This window comes from Stegodyphus dumicola, chromosome 8, assembly GCF_044657685.1.
Source record: "Stegodyphus dumicola isolate Sdum_Otavi_A_Nest chromosome 8, ASM4465768v1".
Lineage (NCBI taxonomy): Eukaryota > Metazoa > Arthropoda > Arachnida > Araneae > Eresidae > Stegodyphus > Stegodyphus dumicola.
Genome location: NC_140775.1, coordinates 36,668,908 through 36,685,671, shown reverse-complemented (window position 1 = coordinate 36,685,671; position 16,764 = coordinate 36,668,908). Strand labels below are relative to the sequence as shown.

The following is a 16,764-nucleotide window of genomic DNA, read 5'->3' as shown; positions in this document are numbered from 1 at the left end:
CTTCGTTCCTTAAGATACAATGCTATATGGTAGGATTTAAATTGTATAATTTGAACGTTTTAGTTAATTCGTTTTATAACTTTCATGAAAAGTAAGAAATCAATTGTTACTATTTTTATTAATCGTAAAGGTGTTAAATAAAGCAATGCTTTTCTTTATATATTATTATTCATTTTTTAAGTTAAGATAAACTGTTCTGTTGTTAAAAATTTTTTGCATAAACTTACAAATTTCTGGGCAGTATAGTGATAAAATTAAGTAAAATATTTACACAATTGAACATGTGGAAAGATGTATCCAAAAACTTATATAGGTGTATTTCTGTAATTCAACTTTATTACTTTAAAACAAAATCCTTTTAAACAATCATCTTTATTACTTTAAAACAAAAATTTAACAATAGCGAAGGATTTCATTATAAATTTAAGATATTTTTACTGGAAAATAAATGCACGGAACAGCTTAGAAACACGTACATGTCACTGCCGTAATGCAATGTTTTGAAGTCACAAACATGGACGCCGCTTGTTCGGCGGAGTTTCATTCCCCGATAGTGGAGGAAACTGCGAACCCTCCCTCCTTCTATTCTAACCTCCTTGGATTTTATGGCATGACAACCTTCTGAAACTAAGGCTCCTATATACCAGGCTGAATCATCAGGCATTCGCGCTCCCAAGTGGGAGATTTAATGGCAGCTGTGTAGTTAAAGTGCAACAATTTTTTGTGTTTCTTTTGTGTAAAATGGGCGGATGTACAGCTGTTAATTGTTCAAATCATTCACGGAAAAGTCATACATTGGTAAAATTTCCTAAAAATGAAGAAAGAAGAAAAATATGGGTAAATAATTGCCGAAGAGACAATTGGAAACCTGGTCCAGGCGCTGAACTTTGCTTAGTAAGTATAATGTTAATTACGCCTTCATTTAGAGTTTATATCTTCTCTGATGTTTATAATGTGCAAGTAAAGTGAAATTCTTGTGTACAATAACCTGAGTATTTGCTAATTTCTGTAATAATAGCTATAATTAAATTAGTCTAGGGTTAATGTACCAGTCGCCAAACATCGCCAATGTAGATTTTTTGAATGTGGAAAAGAAATTTCTCTTCTAATATAAAGCGCGGATTTTGTTTTCCTGTGCTAATTGTGGAATTTATACTAATGTAACATGAAAATCATTAGCATATTGAAATTTATTAAAAAATAAATAATAATTTGGAAAGTCAAGATAAAATCTGAATGTTTGCTAAAGATATATGTAACATTACACTATAGTTGCAATATCGTTGGAATGATATATAATTTTTTCCTTTATTTTATAATCACTATTGTTAAAAAGTTAGATGAGTTGTTTATGCACGGAACCCACTACTGTTTCTTGGTTAAAATAACTTCCAGAATTTTGACATTGACATCTGAAGTCAATAGAATAAATTGAATAGTGTGAGACAAAATATATATAATCTGACTTCAATAATTGCAAGGATTATGCAAGTTTATTTATAATCACAGTATTATACAATTTGGCAATGGAGTAAAGATTTAGAAATGAATGCAGAACATTCAAATTAGTATTTTCTTGTTTCTAATATATAGAAATATAGTCTATTTTCCAGTATAAAAGTTTTACTTAAAAGTATGGGAAAGCAGATTTGTTTCATGCATGATCTTTATAATACTGGTATGAAATGAATGAATTTTAATCTGTAAACAATTTTTTGTTAATATTGAAATGCGTTTCTTTGGGTACATTTTTAGGCACTTGTGGATCATGTCAGACAATATGCAATAGAAAAAAGATGTCCGTGTGCATAAATTTTCCCATTGTGTTACTTCATTTTATCTAAATTTCAAGGGTAATTCTTTTCATTTTTATATGGCATGTTATCAGTATAAAGGCTAGTGAAAATAAATTGGTATGTGTATCTGTTTTTGAAGTGTAATGCTTAAATAAAAAGATGGTGTGTGTTTCTTCATTTAAACAAAATTTCAAGGATAGTATTTTTCAGTGTTTGTTATTTCTCAATGTAAAGGGTAACAAGGGGAAAAAAACTGGTATGGTATATCTGTTTTTTAAGCATGATAATTTTATTTATTTCTTTAGTGATGCATATATAGAGAGAGAAGGTGTTTGGTCCAACTAAAGTTATAATAAATCTAATTTTACTAGATCTCTCCCTCCCCTCAGGTATAGAAAATTTTCAAGTGCAGAAAGTTTATTTGCAGAATTAATTCATTTCTGATAAACTTATTATCATTAATTTTTTATATAACATGTTATTAAGTTACACATTTGACTACTGTGTAATAAAATTGTATTTAGGGCAAAAAATTAACTATAATTTTGCATCTGGTGACTAATATCATATGCTTCTAAGAATATTACTTTAACTTTTTCCATAATTTTTGTATTTCAGGAACATGAAACTGTTATTTTGATATACTTAAATAATAAAAGTGTGTATCTGAATCAATTAATGGATACAAATATTTTACAGTTATTTTTAGAAGATATTTGCCATATCGCTTCTAATAATTCATAAAATATGTTAAAATATAGGTAAATAATTTGGTGCAGAATTCAAATTTAGGGTTTAAAATATAGTGAATCATAAGACTAAATGATTTTTATTGTCATGATTTGCCTGGGCTTAAGAATGTACTTTTCGCCCGGTGGAAATTGTCATCAAACTGTCCTGAACAGGCTTTTTGTTGATAATAACTTCCAGGCTTATCAGTACCTCCTTTTGAGTGGAGGGTATGCAAATATAGTACCCAATTTAAATTACATTGTGATTGTAATAATATTGTGGTATTAAATAAGTGACTATAATTACAATTTAGATAATTGCATTGTAATTATATTACATTGTGTCTGTGAACTCTTAATTTCATTACTTTATGCAATTATGTTGTAAGTGCATAATCTAATTGCAATAATATAATCTATTCACAATTACAAAATAATTATAAATGCAGTTACATCTTAAATAGAGGCCATTTTAATACTTTTAAATTTTCGCAAGATAACTTCCCATTAACGTTCATTTGGAGGAAACTATGCAAATACTAAAAAAGAAGTTATGCTAAATTTACATATTTTTTACAGTACTTTCTTGTTATAATGCTGTTCAATATATCTTCAATACTTTTGTAAATTTAACGACATTCTTTGCAATCACTGTGGTGCTTTAAAAAGAAGTTTCTTAGTTATGCTTTCTAATAAGAATGGGTTTAAAATTAAGTATTATGTATAATAACTAGCAGTTAAAAAAAACTTGACTGCATGAAAATGCTGTTGCTGTGTAAAATAAAAAATAAGCTTTCTTTTATGCTTTGAAATGAATTACATTTGATTAAGTCATCCTTTTACAATTTAAGAATGTGGTTAACACACATTCTTAAATTGGACAGGTTTTATCTAAATTATCAGTATAAAATATATAAACTATGAATTATTTTGTAACATAACTCAAATTACAAAATCCATTCTATATACGTTCAAAGTTATTATCTTTTATGGAATAACTGTTTTTTAATTTAGGTAAAAATTGGATTTTTAGAAGTATTACAAATACAATGCAACACAAAGGTGATCTGATTGAAGAGGAAGGACTTTTTATTACGGTTTCTAGTTCGTATTTATATTACATTTGATGAAAAGCATCCAAAACAGAGAATGTTGTACTTTCTTCTTCCATATATGTTATGAAATATTTCACACATTTAAAAGAAAGTGTTTCTTCAGAATCTTGCACAATTATTTCCATATACCTCAGACTTAAATGACAACATATTTTTTTAGTATGAATTTACAGTGTTTTTATGGAAATTTTTGTTAAAATGTCATTAAGATAAATTTATTTGCACACTCTACGCTTTAACTATTTCCCCATTTGACACTATTGAAAGTTTTTATTCATATCTTATTTATTTTAGTCTGCTAACGAAACTGAAACATCTAAAGAATAAGTTATTTTGAATATGTTTACAAAATATACGCGAAATTTTTATTTAAGTGAAAACGTCTATATACTATTCGAGAATTAATAAATTATCCGAAAAGTTTATATGCGCTGAATGCCGCGCGTCTATAAAATAAATCTTTAAAAAAACAGCAGACATTCAGCCAGCGTGTGCGATAAACGCGCCAAAATTGGCAGCGCGTTCACTCCCTCGCCAAGAGAGAAAAGTTGGTGATTCAGCCTGGTTTAGAGGAGCCTTATCTGAAACTAAACTGAAACTAACGGTGAAGTGAAAGTAGTAGTCATTATCTAGTAGAAGTAGTTGTAGTTATTATGACCAATAATAATTGTTGCCTACAGGCTCAGAAGATCTTCTGCGAACAAGAACTTTCATTTGTGATGAAATAAGTGTGTTGTTTATGTTCATGTTCAAAATTTTTTGCCTCCTTTAAACTGTGTGAAAGTATATTTTTTCCGCGTCATGGATTCAGAATCAATTTTTATTGAATGTGTTAATTTGGCCTTTGAAATATGCCTTTTTAGTGTGTTCTACAAACTGTATAAAAGTACAGAAACATGTCTAAAATCCTTAAAGGTGTGTATTTGTGTTGGTAGCATTATTTATATTCACATCTTTTTAAGTGTTCTGTTACATATTTTATTTGTAGAATATATGCTCGACATGTTTTGTGTTTTCGCAGGAAGCTCAAATTTTTGAAATTAATTCCGAGTTACTCGAAAAAGTAAAAAGCATTGGCGGAGTTGTACCCTACGCTGTTGTCTCAGGAAACGTAAAAGCTCTTTCATCATCTCTAAGAGGTCGTTATATTTTCTCAGTACGTGGAGTTATACGAGAAAGCGTGATGCTGAGAATGTGGTTTGTATCCTTTAATATGATTCAAAAATGGCTTAATTATTATGTTTAATACATTAGATAAGGCTAAAGTGCATATAATTACTAGTAGCATGTACAGAGCTTCTTTGCCACCCCTCTCGATACTCAAGCAAATAGCTAAAACTGTCAAAATTATGCATAGCTAAATAACTGTGTTCATTTTTGAAGTAAAACTTCAGTTCAAGTATTTTAAAATTCTATTACTATTTTGCTTGTTTTCCTGTTTGCAAAAACCATCAGTCCATTGTAGAAGTCTACTTCATTGCTGCAGTTGCTATTATACGGATAGTACAAAAAGTTTTCTTAATTGCATAATATACATTACAGTCAAAAGTCGTTAATTCGGACACCCATAATCCGAAATGATCTATAATCCGGACCTCAAAGCTACAAACTTTCTGCGCATGCATCGTGTTGACGCATGCGCCTAAGACCTTTACGGCTGCGAATATGCGTGTGCGCATAAAACGTTTACGCATGCGCGTTTAATGTATAACAGATGGTATAAGCTAAGCTAAAATTATCTAATTCAGTTAATGTTGCAGATTGCGTTGTTCCTTAATCTTCAAATTGGATCCGGGTTATTATTTTTTGCAGACTGTTAAAGCAATTTTATAAAAGAGGCGGAGGGGGGGGAGGAAATGCCGCGGCACGCAATGAATTGGAGGTTGATCTGTCAGCAATATCCTTATCTTCAGGGCAGATGTTTTTATTTTATTTTGCTTATAATTCCTTACTAAATGTAGTATTTCATCTCAATGTACTCCATCTTTGATATGATTTAAATCAAATGTTAATTTTTGGATTATGGTAACAGGGCGATTTTTTGGCGACCAACCCTGCTACAGCAACCTGCTAGTTTTTGTTTGGACACCATTTTGTTTTCACGAAGTAAAGGGTTTTTCTTTTTTTTACTCAACATTTTTTTCCAACTATCTGCTAGCCGATTTATGCTTATGTTAGAACTTTTATGGAACAAAAGTGCTTAATCATGACGAAGATTAGGTGCGAAATTGGGACAAAGTGCAGAATCCCCCACTGCTTGCCGTGTTTTTACGAATTTTACATACACGGTATCATCCATGTACACATCGACCTATTTTCACTTAAAAAAAAATCCCAAAATTGCACACAAATGGCATTATGCACACTCTTGACTATATCCATGTACACTGCTGAAGTCCAAGCTAGTTAAAGCCTTACCAAAATGTCGCCAAACTACCTGTTACCATATTCCAAAGATTAGCCAAATCAAATTACTAGTCATTATAATTCGCTTCCGATAGTGAAGAAAGTGACACAGAGGTTATTGAAAACGAAAAGATTTCGATTGAAAAATTAGTTGGTATTCTCGACACAGCAATTATAGGACTTGAACAGCGGAACTTTGTAACTGAAGAAGAAATTATGTCTGTTGATAGAATTAAAGAGAAAGTATTATCACATAAAACAAAGCAACTTAAGCAACTTACATTGAAAGAAATGTTTTAATAAAGTAAACAAATAAATATTAAGCCTTTTTTTTTTTTTTTTTTTGTAAATTTTGATACCCTTTAGATCATAATTATTCTTTATTTCTTAAATTAGGGTTTCATATTTTTAATTTTATAATTTCTGCATGCCATCTTACCAGATTTAAACTGATGATCTATAATACAGAATCGCCAAAGTCCCAACGAGTCCGGATTAATAACTTTTGACTGTAATAGGTTTTTTTATTTATTTATTTTTTTACCCTAATGCTAAAGTGCAGAATCGCCCACTGCTTGGCGCGTTTTTAAGAATTGCTACAGTTGCTATTATACGGATAGTACAAAAAGTTTTCTTAATTGCATAATATACATTAGCAGATTTTAAATTTTTTTTTTTCCTCTTATGCTAAAGTGCAGAATCGCCCACTTATTTGGCGCGTTTTACAAAATTGCACATACTCGGTATCCATGTACACATCGACCTATTTTCACTTAAAAAAACATCCCAGAATTGCACAAAAAATGGCATTGTGCACTCCCTTGACTTTATCCATGTTCACATCGACCTTTTTTCACTTAACCGCTTCCCTTACAAATTTTTTTGCAAAAAATCATCAATTTTTTAATTTTATTATTAAATACAAGGAAGCGAAACAAAACAAAATATATAGATTTTAAGTTGAATTTTTAATTTTTTACAGGTGTAAAAGCATTTAGTTTTAATATTAGTTTACTATCCCGAGTTATGTCGGGCAAATAAAAAAAAATTAAATATTAGTCGTTGTATGATAGTTTTTGAAACAAGGAACAACACAAAGTGACACCTGACATTCTATATGCTGGTATCTGGTCTCTTTTCTTACTGGCTTACCTCTGGAATACAGGAGGACAGAGAACACTGTCTCATTGGATTTGATTGTTTTTTGGTAGCAGGAATAACATCTGGAAAATGCGTTGAGGTTATAATCACTAACTGAAAAATCATCGCTTTTGCTATCTTGCATCATCGCCATTATTGTACTTTTTTCAGCTATCATTCTTTATATATTACTAATCCACATGCCGACGTATACTAGACAATAGGAAAAACATGTGACCAGTCCGGCCAAAAGAACTGCGAATCCAACAAAACTTGGCAAACTGCCAATAAAAGCTGAATATTTCCTTTCATTTCCTCCAGGCCGAGTAAAACCGTGATAAAACAAATCATACTGACAAATTCCGCTTCAAGTTTTCTCGGGATAATAATTAACTGCAATATATACTAACTCGGGATAATCAGGCAAGCTGTTAAAATCTCAAAGAAAATTGACAAAAAATCCAATTCTTCTTACTCTTGTAAAAAGCGCCAAATAAATAAGTGGGCGATTCTGCACTTTAGCCAAAGGTTCTTGCCACATCCAACAACACATAGAGCAGTCATGAGAAAAGTTTGAATTAAGAGTGTAATACAGTACAAAGTCCAAGTCCACTCGTCAGGACTTCGATTATGGATTTGGGATTTTTCCGCATATAAGATCATCAGTTTAAGTCTAGTAAGATGGCATGTAGAAATTATAAAATTAAAAATTTGAAATCATGATTTATGAAATAATGAAACATTTATGGTCTACAGGGTATCGAAATTTAAAAAAAAAAATTAATATTTATATGTTTACTTAAAACATCTGAGTTAATTGTTAAAAAACATCTGAGTGTAAATTGTTTAAGTTGCTTTGTTTTTTGTGCTAATACTCTTTTCATTTCTACAAAGAGACAATTTCTTGTTCAGTTAAAAAGTTCCACTGTTCAAGTCCTGTAGTTGCTGTGTCAAGAATTCCAACTACCTTGTCAATCTAAATTTTTTCATTTTCAATAATCTCTCTGTCACTTTCTTCACTATCAATAGAGTGTTTTTACTTTCTTGTACGAAGTAAAAAAGAAGTATTGTAATCGTGAAAAGTTTCAGGCAGCATATTTCAGCGAAAATATCCATTTTGACCGCTAGCGAATGCAATTTAACTATGTTTTTGCGTGATATCTGTACGTAAAGACAGAATAAAAGACTGTTTTCCTCAAAAAAAAAAAAATTATAAAACTGCTTTAAAATGAATTCTGAAGAGAATTTTTTGTGCCGTCTGTACGAACGTACGTACGTATGTATCTCGCCTAACTCAAAAACGAGTAGCCTCAGAACCTTGAAATTTTGTATATAGGACTGCTATAAAATGTAGATGTGCACCTCGTATTTTGGTTGCAATCGGCTACGCCAAACGTATATAAATATATTTATATATATATCCATTCTGTTACCCGGCTCAGTGATCTCAGTTTCTTTACTCTTATATGTTTGTAAATTGTACATTTTTTGCTTTAAAAATGATTGAATTATGTTGTTCTTATCTTCCGGTTAAGGTTTTTATGCCTTTAGGAAATCTGTAGGCAATATTTTTAGAATTATCAACAATTTTAAAGTTGTTTAATTGCCGCTAAGCCTAATAATTTTTTTGATGGCGGCCATTGCTTGTTTACATTTGAAACAGCAGGATAGTGGACTTGTTGCCAATCTTGTTGTTTTGTTGGACTTGTTGTTAGCTTCGCAACAACAAAGATAAAACGCCTTCATTTATTATTAATAATTAAATCATGCTTAATCCTCTCTGGTATTTTTTCGAGGAAATAAGTGTTTAAGATTTACTTCGTAATTTTTAATACAGATATTTTGAGTTTTTTTATATTTTTGCCTTGTCACAAAGTGAGAACTGAATTAATTGAATAAGGAATACTCAATCATCTGTGAAAAACTGTTTCTTTTTTGTTTTGTTTGCTTAATTTCTTTTATACATCGTTCTAGCTTTATTATAGTATTTGAATAGAACATGTGGCAACGATTAGATCATTCTTTAAATGATATAAATTTTGTGCAATCTGAGTTATAATATGAACAAAATATAATACTCTTAAGTGAAGCTAGCGCCAGACTGTCGCTATGGTAAACAAATAGAGTAAATTTTAAAGAATTCATTTATTCTATTGTGGTTTATGCGTTGTCGGCGAAGTAGATTTAATTCAATCCAATAAGTTTAAATGAAATGTAAGAAAAAATGCATATAATTTAATATTCCGTAGAAGGAAGTCGTGGTGTACACATCAGATTTTTTTAATCTAGAACCATACTACAGATTTCGTCATCCGTTAATTGATTGATTGTGGGAGCATTGTTATCGCAATGAAAAATGTTTGCTATGTCATTTTCATTTATTACATTTTCTCCACATTTCTTTATAAAATCCATTAATTGGAAAATTTCGCCTCTTGTTTGTATAAGTCTTCAAATCTGCAGTTATTATCTTCATCATCCTCATTATTAAATATGGTAGCTGACCATAAATTATGCCAGGCATTTTTTAAAGTATCTGGAGGCACGTTCTCCCAATCTTGCGATGCTCTACGCAGCATATTTTATGCTAAAATATTTAAAAAAATTCTTGAACAGTCTTGTCATAATCAAGAAATTTTTATGGATTTCATGGTACAACTCTGATATACGCCCTAATTTCACCAAATGTGGCGATATATGTTCTGCGCTGGTTTTCGGCGCGATTGCGCGTTCTATGGCAACCCTGTTGACGTTGAACAATCTTTCGCTGGAGCTCGTTGATTCTCGTCTGTGTCTGAGAAGGTGGGAGGGAAAGATAAAATAGTAGAAGTTGTTGAACTGAAGTTTGGCAAAAGGAAATATCATTGTGGCCATCCTGTTGAGGGGTAGTGGGTATTTGGATGTGTGGAAAGAGGGTCTGGGAGATTATTTTTGATAGCTGTGCATGATAGAAGTAGGGATTTGTGATTTTATTTATTTGTGAACCATAGTATGAATTTTCTGGAGTGTGTCTGGCTGTTATGTAAATACGATAGTGATTACGTGGTGGCATGTTAAAGGCAGTATGAAATTGGTATTTCTGCTGCTCGAAAAAGCATTAATTCATGGTAAGTGCATTTTATTTTGTTCTTGTTCTTATTTTGTAGAATGTTATGTTCATTGGTTATTTAGTATGAATTTCTGTTGTTATTGTTGTTTTTGAAACAGAACGCTGTGTATATGTGACGAGGTCACATTGAATTAATTATTTACTACGTTATGGCAATATTTAGATATTTGCATCAGATTCATTTGGTGACAGTTTCATTTTTTTCGCCAACTTGTGTTGTAAGGTGAGGAACAGATTTCATCAGACAACTGTTGTAAGCAGAAGAAAGTATTGTGTCAGACAACTAGCGTCTTCACTTCTGTTTGCCTGGGTAGCTGAAGGTATTTTGCGATTGGTTGCCTTCTGACGCTGGATCTTTTTCATTGGGCGGCAAAACTTAACTGTGGAACTTTATAAAAGGCGGTATTTTTTGTCTACCAGGGGGGAGGAGAAGGAGGAGATTGTGAAGGTGCGAGATGGAGACGCTGCATAGAGAAAGACAGTAAGAGTGGAGGTGAAATGCAAACTTTTAGGAGTTTATCGTGCAAGCTTTCTTTAGTCTCCCAGTATGTATGAAAGAAGCGAGTTTCTTTCTCTTTGATGTTTTAGCTGCAAAATTTAAGCTAATCTCCTTTTTCCCGGGCTTGGCATTTTCGCCCGGCATCCCGATGAAGAGTACCTGCATGTGTATGAGCTGAAATACACCAAGTCTTCGAAGGGCTCTGTGGAAGAATTGACCTATCTTTTTGTTCTGAGTGCGGAGGCCTCATATCATTATGTGACATACCGGATTTAAAAAAAAAGGAATATCTCTTCAGTATTGTCAGTATCCAATAAAGCAAGAATTAAATCTGTTTTTCACGTGTTTGTCACTCTCTCGTCACGGCGGGCTATAGACCTGGATCTTGTCCTGGGGTAAGTTGCCACTATATTCCTGTTTATCATAACATGTGACATATACGTTTGCCACCACAACCAACAAAATAATCATTACCACACTTGGTGCCGCGCCCAACCGTTTCGTGTGCTGTGGCAATTACATTAACGTTGCATTGAACTGTATCTATTCTAAGACTGTATTTAAAGCAGTTGTATTTATGAATGTATTTAAAGTGAATATAGATTGTATTAATCACATGAATGATTCAAAGTCTAACTGAATGTATTTAAGATGAATATACATTGTATTAATCACATGAATGATTCAAAGTCTAACTGAATGTATTTAAGATGAATATACATTGTATTAATCACATGAATGATTCAAAGTCTAACTTAAGTCTTATGCTGCAGTGGTAAATTTGTTTGATATTAATTTTTTTTATTTGTATTATATATATGATTTATAGTATATACCTTTATTGGGCAAAAATTTGCATATTTATCATATGTGTCATTTCATAGAATGTTATTTTGTTTAATTGAGTATGCCTAAGACACGACAACAATCTCCTGAACAAATGGAAACTAAAACATTCACATTTAATATTGCATCATTTTCTGGTGATCCTGATACCGTTCGCTGGTTCACTAGCCAGATTAAAGAATATAAAACTCTTAATAATTGGAATGATAAAGTTGCACTATTATATCTGAAAAGTAAACTTGTTGGTGCTGCACAGCAGTTCTTTGCAGAATCGCCTGCTTGTCAAAATGTGACTTCCCTAGACGAGGCTTGTGAAAAACTGATAAATTTCTTTTCAAAGGATTCTAACTCTTCATCTAATTTAATTGCTTTCCAGACCATTCAGCTGTTACCTGGTGAGTCAATGAAAAGTCTTGCTCATCGCATTGAAACTTTGGCTCATGCTACATACAACCATGTTCAAAATAGCAAAGCATTAAACCAAATAAAATTTTTGCAGTTTCTAGCTGCTTTACCAATAGAACTCAAAGAAAAATTAATTAGTGAATCTACAGATAATTTTGATCAGCTTGTGAATTTAGCTCAGCAACATCATTCTAATTCGCAAAATTTGAAAATAATGCAAACACATTCCATTGCTTTGAATAGCAAAAATGATGCTATTGAGAGTTTAAAAAGTCAAGTTGAAAACCTCAGTCTTCAAATTGCATTACAGAATGAAAAATGTCAGTTTTGTAATTTAGATAAGCATCCCTTAAATCAATGTAATGCTGTTTTGTCTTTACAGACAGGTAATCCCACACATGCTCAAGACACAAATGACCACTGTGTAAATTGGATGCAAGAAACTCCCATATATCCTCCATACCCACTTCCTTGCTTATACTGTCATAAATTTGGACATTCAATGTCAGTATGTTGTGCGTATTTGGCGATGTGTAGCCCTCGTCAGAACCAGGTTAGAAGTTCGAATAACTATGTTAGCAGTCGTCCTAATCTCACTAGACCACAGTTCTATCGCAATAGTACGCGACAAGGTGATAATTCAAATGTTAACAGATTTCCATCTTATGTTCGGAGACCAAATTATTATAATCAGCCAAGATACAGTACCCCTTTAAACACAAGGGGAGTTCACAAGTAGGTGGCGATGTGACCTCTAATGTTTCAACCAAGTCACCAAAAACCAACTATCATACGAGCAAAGAATCGGAGAGTATTGAAACATATTTAACTAAGCAAATGATAATCAGTGGTAAACCCTCGAGTTCTATCAAAGAGTTTTTGCAACAATTTCATGTCAAAAGTAAAAGTAATTGTTTACCTATTGCGCATATAAATAATGTCTTTTCTGATTGTACTCTTCCTTTGATTCATGTAACATTTGGTAAAAATTTGTGCACTTTATTACTTGATTCAGGAAGTTCTGTGTCATTGTTATCAAAAGCTGTGTTTGATACAATAAGATTGGATACTAAAGTTAGATTTTTATCCAGACATGTTCAAATTAAAACTATCAATTCCAATTTACATTTTTCAGCCTGTGCAGAAATATCATTTAAGATAAACAAGCAACATTTTAAACACGCCTTTTATGTATCTGATGCTTTTCAACAAAATTTTCATGGAATTTTAGGTTATGACTTTTTATCCAAACATGATGTCTTAATATGTGCTAAAAGTGCAGTTGCAAAATTTAATAATTTTGATGTACCTCTAATTAATATGGCTAATGTAAAAAATTATAATTGTAATCCTGTACCTTCAGAATGTTATGCAATTTTGAAACACAAAATTATGTTAGATCCTGGAGAATCGACAATTGCGCACTTAAGAGTCAATAGTCCTCATGCTAACAATCAACCTGTCCTTTTTCAACCAACTGTAAGTAAACATGATATTGAATTGCATCCTGCGATCCACACTCTAAACGACAATTCCTTCATTACTGTCATCAAAAATATTGGTTCGAACAATGTTCATTTAAACAAAAATCAGAAGCTAGGTCAAGTCACATCTGATATTGAATTTGCTGAGACCATACCTGATTCTGTAAATTCGGATACTCCTCAAAATGAGTATTGCAATCTTATAACTCCATCAAAAGAGGTTTTAGAAATAAGGAAACAAGAATTGTTACCAACTGACTTTGATCTTAACCATCTTTCTCCTGAACAAAGGCAGTGTTTATTGGATGTGTTAATCTCTAATTATGCAGCTTTTTCCAAATCTTTAAAATCACTTGGCTGCACTGATAGGGTAACCCCACAAATTTGTTTTAGGTCTTCGAATCCCATTAGGACCCTCCCTTTTGAAATTCCTTATTCATTGCAATCCCAAGTTAAAGAAGATCTTCAGGAATTGCAGGAAGCTGGTTTAATTCATCGAAATGTTGCTGAATGGGCTTGTCCCATGCTATTAGTAAAAAAGAAGCCAGATCCCAAATACCGCATGGCTCTTGATTTAAGATTGCTTAATTCTATTATTGAACATTCAACATATCCTCTTCCAAAGATTTCAACGCTTATAAACAACATCTCCACTTACAAGTATTATTCAGTACTTGACTTAAAAAATGCTTATTGGCAAATGAAACTTCCCGATCACTTGCAGGATGTGTTAACATTTACTACACCTTTTGGATCCTTTGCTAATAGAAGGCTAGTTTTTGGCTTAAAGACTGCCGCCAGTACTTTTCAAGCTTTAGTGGATACGCTTATTGATGAACTAAAAATGGACGGCATCGTAGGTGTGCATGCATATCAGGATGATATTGTAATAGGTGCTTCTGACTTTGATGATATGATGACTAAGTTGACTGCAGTATTGAAACTTTTATCTAAGTATAACATAACACTGTCTCCTACAAAATGTGTCTTTTTCAAAACAGCTATAGATTATTTAGGATTTCACATCTCTCATAACTTAATTAAACCCATTTCAACTAATATTGCTAAGATCACTAACTTTCAACCACCTAAGACTGTCCGACAGGTCAGAAAATTTCTAGGCCTTTGTGGTTTCTATAGGCATCTCATACCAAATTATGCCGAACTTACTGATATTTTGACACAATTGACCAGTAAGAAGAATAAATTTAAATGGATTGATGCGCATAGCATTGCATTTGAGAAACTTCAGCATATATTCTTTTCTGAACCTTTTGTTATCTTACCACAATGGGACAAGGAATTTATACTGAATACTGATGCCAGTGGTCATGCTATTTCGGGAGTTCTACTGCAGGAGCACAACAATGAATTGCATCCTGTATCATATTATAGTCGAACATTGTCACCATCTGAAAGAAAATACCCAGCTATAAAATTGGAACTTTATGCCATTTATCGGTCTGTTACTGCTTTCAAATCATATTTATATAATCGAAAGTTTACAATTTTGACTGATAGTAAACCTCTGTTGCATTATCAAAAATCTACGTCACCTGCTGACAACATGACTAGGTGGCTTATGGAGTTAAGTGAATATACTTTTGAATTTAAACACATTCCTGGAAAATTAAATTCTCTAGCTGATTACATGTCACGTATGCAAGATCCTGATCATAATCAGCCAGTGTTGGCTGAAAACTCTGAAGATAACTCAGTTATTCTTCCGTTTGTTGAAACAAATCTTGAACGACCCCAAGTGAATGCCCTGGTTTCTTCTGCAGATCCTGCTCATGAAATTTCTGAGTCAACGTTTCTTGCTGAGCAAAGTTCGGATCCTTTTACTTCAGAAATTATCACAATTTTGAAAAATCCTTCCTTGCTTAATGCTGCAAAGGTACATAATTTCTTTATTAATGAGTCAAGCAAGCTTCTTATGTTTATTTCAAACAAACAAAATAATGCTGAGTTAATTGTTGTTCCACAAGCACTGAAATCTAAAGTGTTAGAAATTTCCCATATATCCCATCTTGGGGTGCAAAAGACTTATGAGATTTTATCGAAATGTTACTTTTGGAAGGGCATGTATAACGACACAAAGAACTTTGTCCTCTCGTGTCATTTATGCAACAAATATAAGTCGTTCACTCCTAAACAAGCACCATATAAAGCCACCAGAATACCTAAGTACCCAAATGACTTTATTTCCATGGATATTGTCGGTCCTATAAGGAGTTGTGGCCATGTTCTTACTGTTTTAGATTATTTTTCTAAGCATCTTGCTTTATATCCACATAAAAATCTCACTGCTGAAACTATTACAGGTCATTTATTACAATATATATCTGTACATGGACGACCGGAAATGATCTTGACTGATTTGGGCACACAATTCACTTCATTAGTGTTTGAATCAATTACAAAATCATTAGGTATTAAATTATCTCATTGTACTCCTCAGAGACCGGAATGCAATGCACAAAGTGAACGAGTTAATACTTCAATCAAAACTTCTTTACTTACCCTTCATGAAAAAGGTGTTTCATTTCAAAATGCATTGTTAATCCATCAGAATATTTACAATGGTACTATTCATCTTTCAACAGGCTATTCTCCTAATATTTTGCATTTTGGAAGAAACTTATCTCTACTTTTTGATACATTTCATCCTGATCCAAGGCCAGCTCAATTGGATAAATCTTATTATTTGTGTGATCTTCTAACGCAGCTGAAATTAACTTATGAACATGCCTATGAGACGCTTGAGCGAAAACAAGTAGAACAAAATACTCGTCAACTGAAAAATGCCAAATTAAGATCATTAAGTATTGATGACATAGTGTATCTGAAATCTAAGGATACATTTAAACCCAGATTTTCTGGACCATTTTGTATTGTTTCAAAATCAAGTGATGTAAACTACACTATTTGAGCACTTGACAATGAGTTTGCTCAACCATTCAAAATTCACATCAATCGCCTTTGTTTAGCTCCAAAACGATTCTCTCACTTAGTTCAAAATCCACCTCCTGCTCGTCAAGTTACACATCAGTATAATCTAAGAAAAAGACAGCACGTTTAAATTTTCTTCTCGTCTTAACATAGTAGTGTATTGGAGAATGTTGGTATATATGAAAAGTTATGTATTGTAGTGTAAAGTAGTGTGTTTATATCTAATTGTACCAAATTTATTCTGTTGCGCCTCTTTTGTTGAATTCTTATGATTGTGCAGG

General features: G+C 32.3%; 1 protein-coding gene and 1 long non-coding RNA gene across 2 annotated transcripts in view; both read left to right on the top strand.

Moving 5' to 3' along the window:
- The first annotated feature begins 192 nt into the window (after positions 1 to 192).
- On the top strand, positions 193 to 2,671 carry LOC146995737 (uncharacterized). The gene is made up of 2 exons (XR_015042836.1): positions 193 to 894; positions 1,756 to 2,671. It is a non-coding gene; the product is annotated as an uncharacterized LOC146995737 (long non-coding RNA).
- A 1,640-nt stretch (positions 2,672 to 4,311) lies between these two features.
- Positions 4,312 to 16,764, top strand: part of LOC118203828 (mitochondrial E3 ubiquitin protein ligase 1-like) — a 34,348-nt gene continuing 21,895 nt past the window's right edge. The window contains exons 1-2 of the mRNA XM_085821738.1: positions 4,312 to 4,557; positions 4,664 to 4,839. Of these exons, the coding sequence (XP_085677864.1) occupies positions 4,444 to 4,557; positions 4,664 to 4,839 (290 nt within the window). The 5' untranslated portion in view covers positions 4,312 to 4,443. The remainder of the gene's footprint in view (positions 4,558 to 4,663; positions 4,840 to 16,764) is intronic.